This window comes from Anabrus simplex, chromosome 6 (assembly GCF_040414725.1).
Source record: "Anabrus simplex isolate iqAnaSimp1 chromosome 6, ASM4041472v1, whole genome shotgun sequence".
Taxonomy (NCBI): Eukaryota; Metazoa; Arthropoda; class Insecta; order Orthoptera; family Tettigoniidae; genus Anabrus; species Anabrus simplex.
Genome location: NC_090270.1, coordinates 304,049,532 through 304,068,780, shown reverse-complemented (window position 1 = coordinate 304,068,780; position 19,249 = coordinate 304,049,532). Strand labels below are relative to the sequence as shown.

The 19,249-nt window shown below is 38.2% G+C and overlaps 1 protein-coding gene across 1 annotated transcript in view; it reads left to right on the top strand.

Annotated features, from left to right (window-relative positions):
* The first annotated feature begins 3 nt into the window (after positions 1 to 3).
* The window catches only part of LOC136876500 (tetratricopeptide repeat protein 39C), a 130,738-nt gene continuing 111,492 nt past the window's right edge, over positions 4 to 19,249 (top strand). The window contains exons 1-3 of the mRNA XM_067150513.2: positions 4 to 299; positions 5,660 to 5,880; positions 19,071 to 19,208. Of these exons, the coding sequence (XP_067006614.2) occupies positions 5,725 to 5,880; positions 19,071 to 19,208 (294 nt within the window). The 5' untranslated portion in view covers positions 4 to 299; positions 5,660 to 5,724. The remainder of the gene's footprint in view (positions 300 to 5,659; positions 5,881 to 19,070; positions 19,209 to 19,249) is intronic.

Sequence of the window (19,249 nt, the reverse complement as noted above, 5' to 3'; positions counted from 1 at the left end):
TTATATTCTATACAACAGTGTTGCACTGAAATTAAGTAGAATCATGATGCGTACGTTGAAATTGTCATACTGGACCGTAGCAAAATCGATGCTGTCTGCGTCAATTACAAACAAAGTTCTATATTTTGCCACAGATCATGGCAAAAAGCAAGTTGGTGCCCAAGATGAATGTTAAATTAAAGTGATCTTGAAGATGAAACGACTAAATAAATGGAATAATGATGCGACCTGTTCATTTTAAATCACATTATGCCATAAAAGAAAAGTTCACGATATAAACCGTCACCGCATCCGAAAGGGTAATTATACAGACGGTATTTTAAGTGTAAATAGTTCATAGATTAACGTATATATGCATGCATCCTATTCTTGGTAATTATGCGAAAATTATATTTCGAATAGAATGTCGGCTTTACTTCTTTTCCAAACATTTTTTTCATTAAAAGATAACCTGACAGCTTCATTCATAATCGACTTTCTAGATTGGGTTCGTTGCCTCTCATTCATAGAATTTACACCTATCAAATCAGGCAACTTCCCAGTGGACTTCTTGAGACTCAGACCAAAGTTGAATCCTTTAATGAACTGGTCATTGAATTTTGGGTCTCTGGGTTTTAAAATTAATTTATATGAAACAAAAACTGAACAATATTAACAACGACGAGCGAGTGGTTGTGTGGTGTTTTGGGCCACATAGCTGTCAGCTTGCAATCGGAAGGTGTCCGTTTTCACACCAGGCAAATGCTGGGGCAGTACCTTAACCAAGGCCACAATTGATTCCCTCCCACTCCTAGCCTTTTCCTGTCCAATTGTTGCCATAAAACCTATCTGCGTCAGTGCAAGGCAAATTGTAAAAAATAAAACCACTTAAAGTGACTTGTCAAGATTGTCAAACCACTTCACGGCAAGCATTGAGATGTCAAGAGAGTCATTGGCAAATCCATTAAACATCCTCTTTGAGCACTCATGGACAATATTGGAGGTGGACTGTGTAAGTTCTCCACAGTCATAGGCAGGGGAAGATCGGATACCCTACTTACGAAAAAATGAACCACTCTGACCATGGCCGCTTTGAACACTGTTAAGAGTGACCCAGATTATCTGAGGCAAACCAAAACTAAAAACTTGTGTGAAATAATGCTTGCCATTCCCATGGAGGCTTACTGATCCATGCCGCTTGTCACTCTGACCTTGCCCTGTAGTTCTTGGATATAAGCTGATGTAGTGTTTGAATTGATGGTGATTTAGATTTGAGACATGCTGGTATCCATCAGCTATGATGTAATGAAGAGCTCTGTTCAGCAAGATTTTGTGATATTTTCTGACCAGATTATTGAGCTTCAAGGCTCGTTTACATGGGTAGAGTAGCAAGGCGAGTAGAGTAGATAGTAGAGCTACTAGCATCGGGTAAACGACTGGGATAGTAGTAAGTAGAGTAGAGTAGCTAGTAGACAGTAGAGTAGAGAGAGTTTCCGCTGTGGTAAAGTAACTTTACCACCTCTACCACTATCCTTCCCCCTCCACCGGAACCGAGCTCCGAGAGCTGGCGGAGAAGGTCAAGGATGCTCGATTTTTCAGTTGGCGCATCATTCGACTATTTCCACGTGTGTACGGATGGTATTCCGTTGAGTAAACTGAGCATCTGTGCATTTATTTGGCAGCAAAATAAAGTGGACGGAAGAAGAAATATGCAAATTTGTAGAACTCTGCTGTGAAAAAAGAATGTTTATGGAACATAAACAGCATTATTTACAGAAACAAGAATATGAGGCAGGCATCGGAAGAGGACTTGATTATTACAAAAATGGGTAAAGAGGGTTTTGATTTAATGGAACTTAAACAGAAAATTAAAAAGTTACGATGTACCTACAACCAAGAACTGATGAAAATTCGTAAATCCAAGAAGTCTGGAGGTGGTACCGCAGACATCTACACTCCCTCTCTTAAGTGGTTTAGTAAAGTATATTTTGCAAGGTAATACTAAATGCTAAGTACATTAGGCCTATTCATCCACAAGGTAATGTTATAGCTGAGTGATATTGAGCGGAGGTACACCTTTGGAGGTCAAACAAATGCTGGTGTATTGTCCTATACTGGAGACCAGACTTCCCTCTTTTCGATGGAAGAAGGATTTAAAAAATACCTATAGGCCTACCTATAATAGTTTTGAAGATGCAACATAAAATAGAAGGTTTATCAAGTTTCAGTGTTACATAGCATGTTCATCATGTGTCTCGACGTGTTTTTGTTAGGCAAGACAATAGTGCAGGACTGTGTACTTTAATCAGGAATAGGTCAATAATTGGGGTATTTATGGCAAAGAAGCTACTGCAAATTAGGCCTACACCAGCATAATTTACAGTGTACTGATGGCTATTACCAGTGGCCAACAACTTCAGAGGCACCTCAAGCGTAACTCTTGGTGTTATTGCACCTCTCATCACTGTGTCTTGTCTTTGAATTCGCGGTGTTATAGCATCTAACAGTGTCTGAAAGTTATCAGGCGTCAACCTCATAATAATAATAATAATAATAATAATAATAATAATAATAATAATAATAATAATAATAATATCAAGTAAGTCAATGAAATTGGCATTGCAAAGTCCTGGACAGTCAACGTCATCGTCTTCCCTATTACAACCTATGGCTTTGAAACGTGGACACACCGGGCGAGTTGGTCATGTGGTTAGGGGTGCACGGCTTTGAGCTTGCATCTAGGAGATAGTGGGTTCGAACCCCACTGCCGGCAGCCCTGAAAATGGTTTTCCGTGGTTTCCCACTTTCACACCAGGCAAATGCTGGGGCTGAATCTTAATTAAGGCCAGGGCTGCTTCCTTCCCATTCCTAGGCCACTCCTATACCTTCGTCGCCACAAAACCTATCTGTGTCGGTGCGATGTAAAACAAATAGGAAGAAAAAAGGGAAAGAAACGTGGACAATGAAGAAAGATAGATGTCTTTGAATTGTGGTGCTGGGGTGGGCGGACATCTGTACATTCCATGGATCACAAAAATTATACAAGTAGAGTCGTCCTTGGCCACATCAGACCAAGGATATCTCTGGAGTGCAAAATAATGAAACAGTGGCTCTCATATTTCGGCCATGTAATGCGTGCTGGTTCACTGGGGTCATCAATTAAGCTGGAAGCATTCATCAGCTAATGAAGACCAGGTTGCCTCCGAACCCTAGTGATCACTGATTTTATGGGTCGTCAGTCCATGATCCCCCCGTGAGTAGGGTGAGAGAATAACACCCACATTATTCCCTGCCTATTGTAAAGGGCAACTAAAAGGGGGCCATAGGTTGGTGTCCACAGTTCCCCTAGCTGAGTCTGGCATTTTCTCCACTTACTTGTGTCAGGAGCCTCATCTTTCCTATCTGACCTCCCTTGGTCAGCTTGTTCTTTTCCGACCCCAGCGGTATTAGGTTTTCGAGGCCTAGGGAATCTTTCATTTTCATGCTCTTCGTGGCACTTCCCTTCCTTTTGCTGATGCCTACATTTTTTGAATTGTCGGACCTCTTTCATTTTTTTCGCTCGTTAGTGTTAATAGATGATGGTTACTCAGGTGTACTTCCTCTTGAAACAGTAACCGCCGCCGCCGCCACCGCCCCCGCCACCACCACCCCCGCCACCACCACCCCCGCCACCACCACCCCCGCCACCACATTAGCAATGACGACAGACTCCACACACCGTGTTAGGCTACTCACAAAGGCCTTCTGGATCATTTCATGTGGGAAGCACATCTGCTTCTTGAATAGTGCTGGTCTCATTTCATGTAGGGTGTTAACAAATTTCATTGTTGGACAATTAGCCCAAGCATATTCCATACATGTTCTGGGCTTTGTGCAGGCCAGTTCAGGTTTTGTCTACTGACATCACAAAGGAATTCTGGCACACAGCAAACAACATGGGGGTAGGCAATGTTGTGCATCAGTCTGAAGTGTACGCTGGCAAATGGAGCAAAAAGGGGATTATAATCTCTGTTAACACCACCTCAATGTATGGTGTGCATTCAGATCATCTCTGTGAATGATGACAAGCTTTGTTCTTGCCTCGGAGTTAATACCACCCAAAACCGTGATGGAGCCACCTTCAAATGGAGTCCTCTTGGAGATATTGTGAAGTGAATATCGTTCCCTAGTCCTTTTTCTCTCTCTACCATCAGGTGACCAGAGACAAAATCATCTGTGAAGAGCACCACAATCCAGTTCTAGTCAGACAGACAGACAGACAGACAGACAGGTAGGTAGACAGACAGTTTCCACCTGGAAAATTATGCACACGGTTTTCTGGGACAGTCAAGGCATTTTGCTAGTTGAATTCTTGCCTTGGAATGCAACAATCAACAAAGATGGCTACTGTGTGACGCTACGAAATCTGAATCATGCAATTTAGAAAGAAAGGCGTGGAATGCTTTCCTGTGACATAATCTTGCTTCATGATAATGCTAGACTGCACACAGACAATCACCACATCATTTGGTTGGGAACAAGGGACAATGGCAGCACCCCATCCATTGTCCTGATTTGGTGCCAAGTGATTTCCATCTTTTCCTTCATGTGAAGAAGTTCCTTGGTGGCAAACATTTTGATGACAATGGTGTCTCAAAGAAGGAGTACAGACATGGCTTTCATCACAGGCACTGTCATTCTATAATGAAGGCATTAAAAAATTGGAACCCCGTTATGACAAGTGCCCTTAATAATGGTGGTGACTACCTGGAGAAGTAGTTTAAGGTTTCTAGAATCCAAAGACAAGAAAATGTTCTCAAAATAATTGTGTGTTTCTTTGAAAAAAGAAACACTAAATGCATCTCTTAGCCTGAGATGTTGATGGTCGGGGCAAGGGAATCTGCTGCTAAGGAGTGCATACAACCAGTTCTTTCCACAGCAAACTTTGTTGAACAGTGGAAGCAGACAATGTCACACTTGTTACAGTGCCCCATTATTGTGCTGACACTGGTGATGAAGCTTTGTGATCCGTCACTAACGTGCACACAAGATATCTGACATCCCATGGTGTCAGCACAGTTCCTTATCCACCAGTGGACTTTCTATGATTCTGGTCTTCTTCTGTCTACTGCTTCCATACTCGTATCACTGTTGTAGCAGTATGTCCCATACAAGCAACAATATCATGGTACAAACATCCACCTTCACAGAGGCCGATTGTTCGTCCCCGTTCAAATTCTGTTATTTGTTTATACTGCGCCCTTTTAGTATGACACAGTATTTGATTATAAGAAATGTCAGTTTATTTCTTATAATTGCACTTCAGTACGAACAAAAATGAAATTTATAGCTTATAACAGTATAGTGACCCTTGGAGAAAGGTTTGCAGTCTGTTGGATACATAAATTGCTTGGCTTCTCAACAGCCCTTTATTTATATGGCTAACATGACAGTCCAGAGGGCACTGCTGGGCCCAGAAATGCAGTATCACTCAGCAATTCTAATCTCTTACTTGCCATACCCTGCTTTGCATTTACAACAAGTTTCACATGCATTTCAACCTTCCTCGATGGTGTTGCAATTTTCATAAACATGAATGTATAATACCAGTTGTTAAATTGTGTTTGTATGGATCTTTAACACATTTTATTACTGTTTTCACTCAAACCTAAAAATGTGGTGTTTTTTTTTGTTCTTACAGGAAATAGTTAAAATGACTTCCTTGGACACTTAAATAACTTGCAGTAGTTTCTCATCAGCCCAACAATGCAGACCAATGGCAAACTTGACTGTGATTGGCACCTGGCAAGGGAAGGGATTCAGCTTCTGCTCAACAACAAGATCGTGGAGGCAGAACAGCTCTTTGGTGAAAGAAAGGATAATGTACAAATGGCTGCTGGATATTGCTTTGTCACTTTTATGGTTAGTCATTCACTCTTTAGAAACATTTAGTGTGGTAGTAGGCCTAGTAGATATTTCCTATTTTAGTTATCAAATTATTTAAACCATTTTTGTGGTTTTCAATGAGGTAAACGTGATGTGACAATAGGGGCTGACGGGGCTGGCAGCAGGCGACAATGCTGGCAGAGCAATGACAGCATGGGCGGGGCCACCAGAAAGGAAAACAATAGCCCCGGCAAGTTGTTGAGGTATGTCTCAAATATTATTACAACATTTGAGACATACGTAAACTTCAATACGGAACCAAAATGAGAATAGTTACTTGTAAGTTGTTGAGGCACGCAATAGGGAAGTTGCTTCGAAGATGCTAGAAATTATGACACTGGAGAATGAGCCCAGAATGTTCTGGAAGGTGAAACTGCAAAAATCTTCTGCAGGCTAATATTAAGAACAAAGTTGGGGGAACATAATGTCTTGAGCGAGTTGCAAGTGAGCAGAAGTCAGTTGCGAATCAGCACGAGAAGTTGCGAGATGGGGAGCATGTTAGGAGCAAGTCATTTGGGTGTGTGTCTGTGATGAGTGAGTCTGTCACAGGCTACATTGAGTTCAGCATGGCATGTTAGTTCCGGAATGTTTCGTGTTTCTTAAATCATTTTCTGATTTGAAAAATCCCTGGGTTAGTAAAAGTGAAATTTGCGTATTTTGAACTCTTGGGATTCTCTGGTGTTAATCTTATGTTGTTCTTTCTTTTTACTTTACTTATAATTTTATTGATGGTATTAACACTGAACCCATTCATAATAGCTATCTTCTGTATGTATCGTAATTCTTTTTCTATTTATGTATGAGATAAAGGTAAATTGAAGGCTCGATAAACCATAGTGAAATAGGCAGCCCTTTTATGACACGACTGTCAAGTCTCATTTTTTACTAAAAACAATAATGGTCATATATTTTATAACTATAATAGTGTTAGTCACAATAAAGAGGATTTCTTAGATTCAGGAATCTATAAACTTAAGTGCGATCAATGCTTCGTCACGTATGTGGGGCAAACGGGTAGAAGTTTTCAAACCAGATATCTCGAACATGTCAATGCCAACAGACACAAGAAGTATTCTGCAATGAGTGTCCATGTGGGGGATACTGGTCACCAATATACTGACATAAAAAAAAAAAAAAAAAAAAAAAAAAAAACACAGCATTTAACGCCCTTGAAAGGCTTTGGCCTGCCCAGCGACCGCCGTGTGGTCATCACGACACATCCTCTCGGCCGTTATTCTGGGCTTTCGAGACCGGCGCTGCCATCTTACCGTCAGATAGCTCCTCAATTCTAATCACGTAGGCTGAGTGGACCTCGAACCAGCCCTCAGGTCGAGAGAAAAATCCCTGACCTGGCCAGGAATCGAACCCAGGGCCTCCGGGCGAGAGGCAGGCACGCTACCCCTACACCACGGGGCCGGCACAAAGACTTGACCATTTAAAAAAAAGTAAGCAAAGGGAACCTTATGATCAATTACGAAAATATTTATATAGGTTTGGACCAGAGTATTAACGCAAACAAAATTTAAATGACGTACAAGAGAACAAAAATCCGTTATATGAACAAATACCGCCGCTTCTATCTTTACGGAAAATTAATTTGAAGTCACCTCCTCTAATTCAAACTTCCCGCCCTTCCGCTCCTACTACAGGCTGAGCTATTTCCCCTCCCCCACTAATAGCACTGTGTGTGCCCCCCCCCCCGCCTTCCGCCACTAGCCAAGTTCCGCTGGGCGAAATAAAACACAACTACAACATGCGCAGTAGCGTGGCGAGAAGCAAGTCAGAGCGAGGCTCAGTCTAAACCAGCTATAGGAAGTTACATATATGGTAAGCTTTTACGTCATACATTCGTGACGGAATCTCTTTTCTTAGATATCCAAGGGTTTTAAACCCATTAATTCTTATATCTCTTTCTTTCCAGACCTTGTCATTTTCAAAAAGGAATATTCTTAAGATTTAAGTCACGGATATGGTAGTCATGCAGCGCTGGTCTTTGCCATACGACAGGCGGTCTCATAAGGCTTCAGATTTCTTCTACCAGAATAGCTCATTTTGAAAGAAAATTCTACAAGTTAATGCTTTTAAATGTTCTGATATGGATTTAGTACCATTCTTTTTCCGAGGCCAGAATTTCGATCTCCCCAGTCAACACACTGAAACTACCAGATTCCAACAATGCTTGCAATGTTTTTCAAGTAAGGTCATTCATATTTAACTTTGCAGAAAGATTGTTTGCAAGAAGTGTTAAACTACCTCATTAAATATGTGTATATTTGTTCTCCAATGTTTTCTTAACAATTCAAAAGGAACTTCCGTTTTAAACACGGACAGCAACAGTGGACATTGATTCTGTACGAGACGTTATGGCAGGCGTGTCATATTTCCAGTTATACTTCATTTTTTTAACATTGAAGACAACAAATTTTTTTTCAAGAAGTGAGGTCAATTTGTGTAAATAATGTATTTATATCTTTTGCATTTCTCAAAAATGTCTTCAAAAAGGCATTGGGTTCTTCCATTATTTTTTTCAGTTTCTAAATTTTGAGTTTTGTAATCTATGGCTGATGAAGTCTCAGATAGAGATGAAACATGTCCCTAAATATATTTAATATGGTTTTTTAATTAAATAGTTCACTTGTAAAGTGATATGTATTGATTGGGTGGACCAAAACCTAACATTATTTCTCAGTTTTAACTGTATCAATACGGATCCATACGATGAAGTTCGTAAATTGTACTACATACCATTTAGTCGAACAGCTCATCTTCTATCTCCCAAGTCTTTCCAGCCCAAACTTTGCAACATTTTTATAACACTACTCTTCTGTCGGAAATCACCCAGAACAAATCGAGCTGCTTTTCTTTGAATTTTTTCCAGTTCTTGAATCAAGAAACCCTGATAAGGGTCCCATACACTGGAACCATACTCTAATTGGGGTCTTACCAGAGACTTATATGACCTCTCCTTTACATCCTTTCTACAACCCCTAAACACCCTCATAACCACATGCAGAGATCTGTACCCTTTACAAAGGAAAAATTAAATGTATCCTCCTAATTCAATACAAAACATAATTCCATCATTAGGTGGAGCAGTAAAATTCAAACATGTTTTGACTCGTTTGAGCCATCTTCAGTGAAATAAGGGGGGGGGGGGGTTAAAGTACTCTACATAATACAAGCTAAAAATGTGCTAAAAACTTAATGAAGGAACAAAAGAAAAAAAACAAAAGAGACATGATGGAAATAAAAACAATAATAATATACAATATTTACATCACTAGATGGAGCAATAAATAACTCGCTGAGACAAATTCAGTGAAGAAAGGTAAATATAAGACATGACTGAATCCAAAAAATGTGCTAAAACTAAGAAGAAAATAAAATAAAATAAAATAAACGAAACAATAAGTGCTAATGGTGAGGTTATTTAGTCTAAAAATTTTAGTTTGATAACAATTCAAAAACAAGATGAAATCACTGTGTTGAAAATTCAGGCTGTACAAACACCATCATCACGAATGACTAGGATGGGAGCAAAAAAGCTTGAGAAACCAAGTTTGAGAGGAGACAATGTGCCAAGTGAAATATATGAGATAAGTGATGGAAAAATGCCGATGAATTTAAAACTTTAGAATAGCAGCATTCTCAATTTAGCGGTCTCGTTCTCGAACATTGTTTCCAATGTTGGCTAGGTGTATTTGCCTTATTTTAAATGGTCGGGAGGGCAGCAACAAAATTGAGAAGCTGTGTTGGAGAAGAAACAGGTGCATGGTAAACTGTAAGTGACCATAGTGGAAACCGTCATGAAGTTCCAATCTGTAATGGAATAAACGAGGTTGTGTGAGAAACTTGGGCTGATAAGAAAAAATTATGAAATGGGTGTGAAGAAATCTTTCAACTTACGGTACTTAAAAGGTGGTTGTCCTCTCGAACCGGCCTGGCCTTCACAAAGTTAATGGTCCCGTTCGTACGATTGCGTCTTTACAAATGAAAATATTTATAAAATCCTCCTTATCAATACAAATCAAGTTATCTGTTAGATGAAGCAAAGTCTATACATGTTTCAGCCTAATCTCAAGGCCATCTTCAGTAGCAAAACAGTAATCACATAATACACAAACAAATTAAAAATCGTAATGAAGTGAGGTGACAGTGAACATGATTAGTGAGTTAAAAACATATTGAGGTACAAAGTCCTCTCATCTAATAGATCGTTCTTGAATTGCCAAATAAAACTTGCTGACTGTTAAAATGGAAACACTGTGCTGAGGAGTGTAGTGAGACCGTCAATACTATGGATTAAAACGTGTGTAACATCTGTAATGAGAAAAAGGAATATATGAGTGGATGAAAAACAAGTTAAAAATAATGTATGAAAAGAAAACTCATTCAACTTACTTGTACATAAAAATTGTCGTCTCGTATGGAGATGACCTTGTCAGCCTCAAGTCACATTGACAACTAAGTCTGTGTGTGGCTTACTGTGTACCTGTGTTGATGTGGTTGGGAGGGGTAATGGTGGGGGAGGGGCGAGGAGGGAGGGACGATGTGAATCACTGGAGGAGGGTGTTGATGGAAGGGCGGGTCTTGTTCTAGAATGTCGGTAGTGAAACTCGTTTTTATTAGTGAATTGTTCACAGATGAGTGGGACAAAGCTTTCCAATAAAATATTTTTCTTTTCATTGATTTCATTCAAGTTGTACACGGGATTATTATATTGGTCGATATATATATATTCTCTAGTATATTAAGTAAGGGACCTTTCTGTTCGTAAGGCAGGATCTTTAAATCTTGATCAATTGTTGTGTATTTATGATTTTTCTCTCTACAGTGTTTGCTCATGGCTGAGTAGCTATTGTACTTTAGGGCACTGAGGTGTTCGGAGTATCTTACATTGAAGCTGTGGCCTGTTTGCCCAATATACGTTGAAAGACATGATTGGCATTTTAATTTGTATATCCCAGAGTTTGAAAATTTTTTGTTGCTGTTGACAGTATGAGAATTAAAAAATGTTTTTGCATTGGTGTGAACGGTCTTGAAAGCTACTCGCAATTACTCGCAATCAGAATAAAACCATTTCTTTTAATATTTACAGGAAGCCCACTCACACAATAAACACAATCCACCAAACTTCTCTACACCCAGGGACACAGAAGAAGACAGCTTACAATAGTATGATTTTTCAGAACTCTTTAACGTTCCTTTATCCCGTAAGAATTTTAGAAAGGAAATCAACACCATTTATGCAATAGCCGGTAATGGTTTCAGTAAAGCTTTCGTGAACAAAAATCTCAATAAATTTAAAAGTAAACCCAAGACCACCTTAGAAAAAGAATCTTCCCCTAAAGAGAGGTTCACCACATTTATCTTTAATAATAATAACATATATTCTATTTCAAACATCTTTTAAAACACAAGTTAAAAGTAGCCTCCAAGACCATTCACACCAATGCAAAAACATTTTTTAATTCTCATACTGTCAACAGCAACAAAAAATTTTCAAACTCTGGGATATACAAATTAAAATGCCAATCATGTCTTTCAATGTATATTGGGCAAACAGGCCACAGCTTCAATGTAAGATATTCCCAACACCTCAGTGCCCTAAAGTACAATCGCTACTCAGCCATGAGCGAACATTGTAGAGAGAAAAATCATAAATACACAACAACTGATCAAGATTTAAAGATCCTGCATTACGAACAGAAAGGTCCCTTACTAAATATACTAGAGAATATATATATAGATATTGACCAATATAATAATCCCATGTACAACTTGAATGAAATCAATGAAAAGAAAAATATTTTATTGGAAAGCTTTGTCCCACTCATCTGTGAACAATTCATTAATAAAAATGAGTTTCACTACCAACATTCTAGAACAAGACCCGCCCTTCCATCAACACCCTCCTCCAGTGATTCACATCGTCCCTCCCTCCTCGCCCCTCCCCCTCCATTACCCCTCCCAACCACATCGACACAGGTACACAGTAAGCCACACACAGGCTTAAGTTGTCAATGTGACTTGAGGCTGACAAGGTCATCTCCATACGAGACGACAAATTTTATGTACAAGTAAGTTGAATGAGTTTTCTTTTCATACATTATTTTTAACTTGTTTTTCATCCACTCATATATTCCTTTTTCTTATTACAGATGTTACACATGTTTTAATCCATAGTATTGACAGTCTCACTACACTCCTCAGCACAGTGTTTTCATTTTAACAGTCTGCAAGTTTTATTTAGCTATTCAAGAACGATCTATTAGACGAGAGGACTTTGTACCTAGAAAATAGATCTCGGAGAGTTAGAGTAGGTGAAGTTTTGTCTGACTCTGTAATAGTTGAGAGGGAGTTCCTCAGGCCAGTGTTATCGGACCTTCATGTTTTCTTATATATATAAATGATATGAGTAAAGGAGTGGAATCGGAGGTAAGGCTTTTTGCGGATGATGTTATTCTCTATAGAGTGATAAATAAGTTACAAGATTGTGAGCAACTGCAACGTGACCTCGAAAATGTTGTGAGATGGACAGCAGGCAATGGTATGTTGATAAACGGGGTTAAAAGTCAGGTTGTGAGTTTCACAAATAGGAAAAGTCCTCTCAGTTTTAATTACTGCATTGATGGGGTGAAAGTTCCCTTTGGGGATCATTGTAAGTATCTAGGTGTTAATATAAGGAAAGATCTTCATTGGGGTAATCACATAAATGGGATTGTAAATAAAGGGTACCGATCTCTGCACATGGTTATGAGGGTGTTTAGGGGTTGTAGTAAGGAAGTAAAGGAGAGGGCATATAAGTCTCTGGTAAGACCCCAACTAGAGTATGGTTCCACTGTATGGGACCCTCACCAGGATTACCTGATTCAAGAACTGGAAAAAATCCAAAGAAAAGCAGCCCGATTTGTTCTGAGTGATTTCCGACAAAAGAGTAGCGTTACAAAAATGTTGCAATGTTTGGGTTGGGAAGAATTGAGAGAAAGAAGAAGAGCTGCTCGACTAAGAGGACAAACTGGGGCAAATATTCATTTATAGGAAGGGGAGTTAGGGATTGGAATAACTTACCAAGGGAGATGTTCAATAAATTTCCAATTTCTTTGAAATCATTTCGGAAAAGGCTAGGAAAGCAACAGATAGGGAATCTGCCACCTGGGCGACTGCCCTAAATGCAGATCAGTATTGATTGATTGAATATGTTTTTAACTCACTAATCATGTTCACTGTCACCTCACTTCATTACGATTTTAATTTGTTTGTGTATTATGTAATTACTGTTTTGCTACTGAAGATGGCCTTCAGATTAGGCTGAAATATGTATAGACTTTGCTTCATCTAACAGCTGACTTGATTTGTATTGATAAGGAGGATTTTATAAATATTTTCATTTGTAAAGTGATAACCATCAATTCGGAATGAGATTTATAACTTGCAACGATTGAGTCTCTTGTTGGCTCAGCTGTGTTTGCGAGGATGGAAGGAGCGGAGGGGGAAGGGGGGTGCAGGGCTGGGGGGGAAATGGTGAGGAGATGGGAGTGATGGTGAGTTGGAGAGATGGAGCCAGGGTTTGTTTTTATTATAGAAGTTCTGACAAATATATTGTACCAGGAAATGCCTATGGCCTGGAACATAGTTTTGGTTACATGAATATTTGCAACAGGATGACTCGAACATATGTGTAGAGTGCATGAGGTAACGGTGCGGCACGGAGCTGCGAGCAGCGGGCGAGATACATCACCAGTTGCAAATATGCGGATGACGCAAGTATTACAAGTAGCAACTCTCATTATTGTTCCGAATTGAAGATGACTTTAGGCATATAATCTCAAGGATAATTTTATAAAACCACCTATTCAGTACTTTCCACGTTTATTGTGGTTTGAATCTACATGAATTTATGTTTCACCCATTATTCCTTGTCGTTACATAAGACCCGAAGTTAAGACGCTTATAGTTTCATTCACAACAACAATCTTGACCAGTCTTCATATAACAACCAGTTCTAAATCTCCACTTGTGGTTGACAACACATTTCAACATTAGTTACGTCAAGGACATGAAAATGATATTTGTGGGTCAAATGAGCCCCTGTATGAATATCCTATTTACCCAAGACTTATGTTAGAGGAAGAAGATCCATTTTAGTTTTGGACATATTTTAAGTTAGATAGAATAGGACTGACAAGTTTTAATTGTGTTAAAACACCATTAATGTATGTTACATTTATGTATTGTTCACATTTAAAAAATTATTATCCTGGCATTTTAGTCTTAAGAGATTATTAACGTTCATATATCATACTATATATGGTTAAAAAGATCTCGAACCTTGACCTAAAGGTTGTCTACAGGCTGAAGATGCCCAAATAATGGGTGAAACATGTACCTGATAAGTCTACATAAATTCATGTAAATTCAAACCACATTAAACGTGGAAAGTATTGAATAGGTGTTTCTATTAAATTATCCTTGAGATTTTATGCCTGACACAAGTATCACGTGAACTTCACCTAACTCTCTACAATATACCAGAAGGTTTTTACTAACTTGAGATATTGAAAAATGACATATATCATCGTGTAGCTTATTATCTAAATGTTAACATGCCATAATTTCATGAAAATTGTTCTAGGGATTTTCAAGTTATTCAGCTACACAGAAACTGCATTTTTTCATGAGGAGAAACAGCTGACCCCGACAATCTGTATAAAAGGACAGGGTCCGGCAATACATATTCAGTTACAACTTGCAACTCACAGCTGACAGACTGTCATGCTGGTCTCCGCGTACGGGTCTGCAAGAGTCGAACCCGGTAATCTTGTCGCGTAATATCTTCGATACAATCTTCGTCGTAATTGTAAAAATTGTGTAGTATTTTGGAACTTGGAGAAAATTTCCACTGCTTCGAGACTAACTTAAACCTTTTACAGTGCTATTTCAGAAGTTATAATATTTCTGCGATTCACAAACTTAGTATTTTTTTGTGCTGCAAAGTGAACAAGTTCACTTAACTTAGTCTTGTGCTAACACCCAAACATGATTTACTTTGAACTGTTGTAGTGAATAACTGAATGAACATTAAGGCTATTTTACGACAATTTAACTGAATACTAACTTTATTACCGGGCGAGTTGGCCGTGCGCGTAGAGGCGTGCGGCTGTGAGCTTGCATCCGGGAGATAGTAGGTTCGAATCCCACTATCGGCAGCCCTGAAAATGGTTTTCCGTGGTTTCCCATTTTCACACCAGGCAAATGCTGGGGCTGTACCTTAATTAAGGCCATGACCGCTTCCTTCCAACTCCTAAGCCTTTCCTATCCCATCGTCGCCATAAGACCTATCTGTGTCGGTGCGACGTAAAGCCCCTAGCAAAAAAAAAAAACTAACTTTATTGAGTGGAAATAATCCATAATATCTCTTTAATTTGTGTGCGACGAATATTTAGTAAAGTTTGAACTAAACCAGACTTGTGTCATGAGTGAACAACATTTTACACTTCGTAGCATGATAGTCATTTGAACTCTCATTCAATTAGAATCCAAACATTTGTTATACATTGAACGAACTTTGAATTACGTGTGTGAATAATATAAACTGTGTTTCGAACTGTGCTTCCAATTAGTCAAGCAATAATTACTTTCTGCTAGTGACTTAACATTTTAAAATTGCACTTAGTAATATCGTGCCAATTTGATGCTCGTAACCCACACCGCCAGTTGAACTTTCTCGTGTTCGCGAAATTCATTAGTGACACCAGAAACTCTGACAGAGTGCCATTTTCACCGTATCAACCTGATGTTCAAATCGACGTGAGACTTAACATGGTACATCGTTGGACTTAATGTGGTACATCGTGGGACTTAACTTGGTACATCGCTGGTGGTATGTGGTACTATGGTAGACATCACAACATCGGTTGCAAAGGAGTTCCAAATGCTGTTCTCAGAACTGCATTTTCCAGTTCCAGTTTCAAGACTAATCAGGTGATATAAGTGCCTTTACCAACAATCTTACTACAGAATCAACTTTTTCTCAAAGATTGAACTTTAAGACAGTGATTTCTTCATTTTAGATGAACTATCATTGCTGATTGGAAGTCACATAATTCACACAATATTTCCCAGTGTTGGACAGTACTTATAAAATAGAACACAACACTAGACTTTGCAAGAAATTAACTTTACATTCTTTTGCATTCTCAAGTGTTAACTTTATAAAGAGACTGTAGGAATTTTGAAATGATAACATTTTAGAGAGACTATAGGATTATTCTTTCTCAAAGTGAAGTGATATTTATTTTCACATAATATTTTGTGTTATTTCTCAAGACAAACTCTATGAACTTGATGAAAGGAATTTTTAATTTTGAATTTCATTTATTTCAAACATTCATTGAAAATTTATGATATTGCTGGAGTCGGGCAACATTAAATTTAACAGAAGATATTTAAATTTGATTTTCTATTTTCAAATTTGAAATAATAGAGGAATTATTCATTTTATTTACAAGTTGAATAAACTTGAAATTTGTAAGTACCATCTATTACTTCGCATTGCGAATACCACTCTCTGTACCTGCTCTTAAGAACTGAACCCCCCTTAGTTAAGTCTCATGCCCCTTTTCCTTTGACTTTTCCTGGTACAATATGGAATGAATGTTTCAAGTAGAATATTCTTTTTTTTTTGTTGATTTCACTGAAATTGTGAGAGGGGTTCATAAACTGATCTAAATCGATGTGGATGCTCTCGAGAACGTTGAGCAAGGTGCCTTTTTTATTATAATGCAAGATCTTAAGATCTTTATCTGTTGATGTGTATTCATGGCTGGATGCTTTATGATGTTCACTCATAGCTGAAAAACTATTATATTTGAGAGCGTTGCGATGTTCGGCGTATCTTATGACAAAATTGCAGTCTGTTTTATCTACATAGCTGGAATTACAGGATTGGCATTCTAATTTGTAAACTCCGGAGTTCAAATATCTGTTATTAATGATGTTATTGTTATTGTTGACAGTGTGTGGGTTGAAAATGAGTTTGGAGTTAGTGTGGGAGGTTCTAAATGCTATTTTGATGTTGTGTTTTTTAAAAATATTAGAAATTTGGTAAATGCTACTATTATTGAATGTCAATGTAAAAAACTTTTCTTGAGGAGTGGAATCTTTTTCTAGGGTAGTCTTGGGTCTGCTCTTATATCTATTGATGATTCTGCTGATGAAGGTTCTACTGAAACCATTGTGTTCTGCAAAATTGTAAATAGTATTAATTTCTTTTTTTGTAATTCTTGTGGGATAAAGGGGCAGTTAATGCTCTGAGTTTCATGCTGTTGTAAGCTGCTTTCTTATGTATGTCTGAGTGCACAGAAGTTTTTTGGATGGTAGTGATGGTGTTGTTGCAGTTGCACATAATGGTTAAGTCCAGGTAATTAAGGGCTTTATTGTTTTCTGACTCTATGGTGAATTTTATATGTGCATCAATATAGTTGAGCATTAACTGTCCCTTTATCCCTCAAGAATTACAAAAAAGAAATTAATACTGTTTACAATATTGCAGAACACAACCGTTTCAGTAGAACCTTCACCAGCAGAATCATCATTGATTGATTGCAGAAGCCGATTGTCCCACGCACACACGTCCTGTAAGGGAAAGGATATAGGTAATTTTAATTTATCTGTGATGTTGAGTTGATAGCGTGTGTGTGAACATCAATAGATATATGAGCAGACCCAAGACTACCCTAGAAAAAGATTCCGCTCCTAAAGAAGTAGACTTGTGACTGGTGTCAAGATGATTCCAAGGGAGAACCTCAGTAGTGACCACTGGTTATTAATAGCAGATCTGAAAGACATTAATAGAACTACAACAGATTGGAAAGAAGACCCACTGTCATTTTGTAAAATGATGCTTAGCTATTTTTTGGTGATGTAGCTGTCAAAATTGCAGTTGAACCTATTTTTTGAATCTTTTATTTCCCAATGTAGATAAAACTGAACAAAAATTAAGATTACACACTAAAAGATAATTTTATATACAGTATTTATATGTCTATTCATATGTTTTGCTCCTGCTAGCTTTCTTACATGAGTATATATATATATATGATATTTTAACATAAGGGTCTCTGAGTACGTGGCACCATGCAGAAAGTGTACTTATGACAATTAAATATGAACAATAAACTTCAACCTTCAAATAATCAGGACATGAATGCTGTTTGAGACTATGATGCTGTAAGAACTCACTGCTTTAGTAAACTCCAAATTAATAGTGAAGACAGGTCAGTCACATTAAGGAAAGTTGAGATATTCTTAAAGACAGAGAATTCAAGGCCATGTGTAACTATGCTCATAATGGGGGAGAGGTTTCATTGTTTGCGCAGGACCCGTTGGCTAACTCTTGGGTAATAAATGATAATGGACTATCGAGCTCTAAATGGCAAGACATGTTAAAAACAATGGCAATAGTCACTCCAATGTGCTCCCTACTTGGGTGTTCTACGAGCACAGCCCACTCCAGAGACTGCAGTGAGTATGAAACCCAGTATCAGATTCATGATAGCCAACAGTCTTGAGATCCAAGAAACTTGAGGTCTATGAGGAAGTCCATTGTGTACCAGATGGTGATAGGAATAGTTACATGGACAAAATCACCATTAACTGCAACAAAAGTTCAGCTGAAATAATAGATCCCACTATTGTATTTGAAAACTCTTATTTTGCAACCTGAGGAAGTCGACAGAGAAAAGAAAAATATATGCTGTATGAACCAGTAATTCCCTTCTTTCAAAGATCATATAACATCGACGGAATCACCGTAAAAGGCCCCGTAAAAAGCCAGAGGCATGATTACCAAAGGATTTGTAAAGTGGATGGAAACATATAAATTGTAAAAACAACTTCAAGATCAGATTGTAACAACCATAATAAAATTTTCAGTAGCAATCGTCAGAAATCATCTGTACAGGTATCACAGCACTTGAAATTTAGCTAAGAACCTATGACTTGAAACTTTATTACAAAAGCATGTAAATCACTTGTGTATTATTATGTGTCTCATGGCAAGCACATTTTAATGCCGGATTAAATTATTAATATAGATTATCAGTTTTGGGAAATGATCCTGTAATTACTGCAGAATTATATGAGTGCTTTAAATTTCCTTTCAGAATGCACTCATGACATTTGAAGAAGAGAAACTTCAAGAATCTCTGCAGACTTTAAAGGATATGGAAAAACGATGTGCTCAAGATATTGGTTGGTTGAAAGCAATGAGAAACAAAGTGTTTGGGAATGACCCAAATGATGTGAGTATTTACAGTTTGAAGAGTTCATTGCATGCTATTCC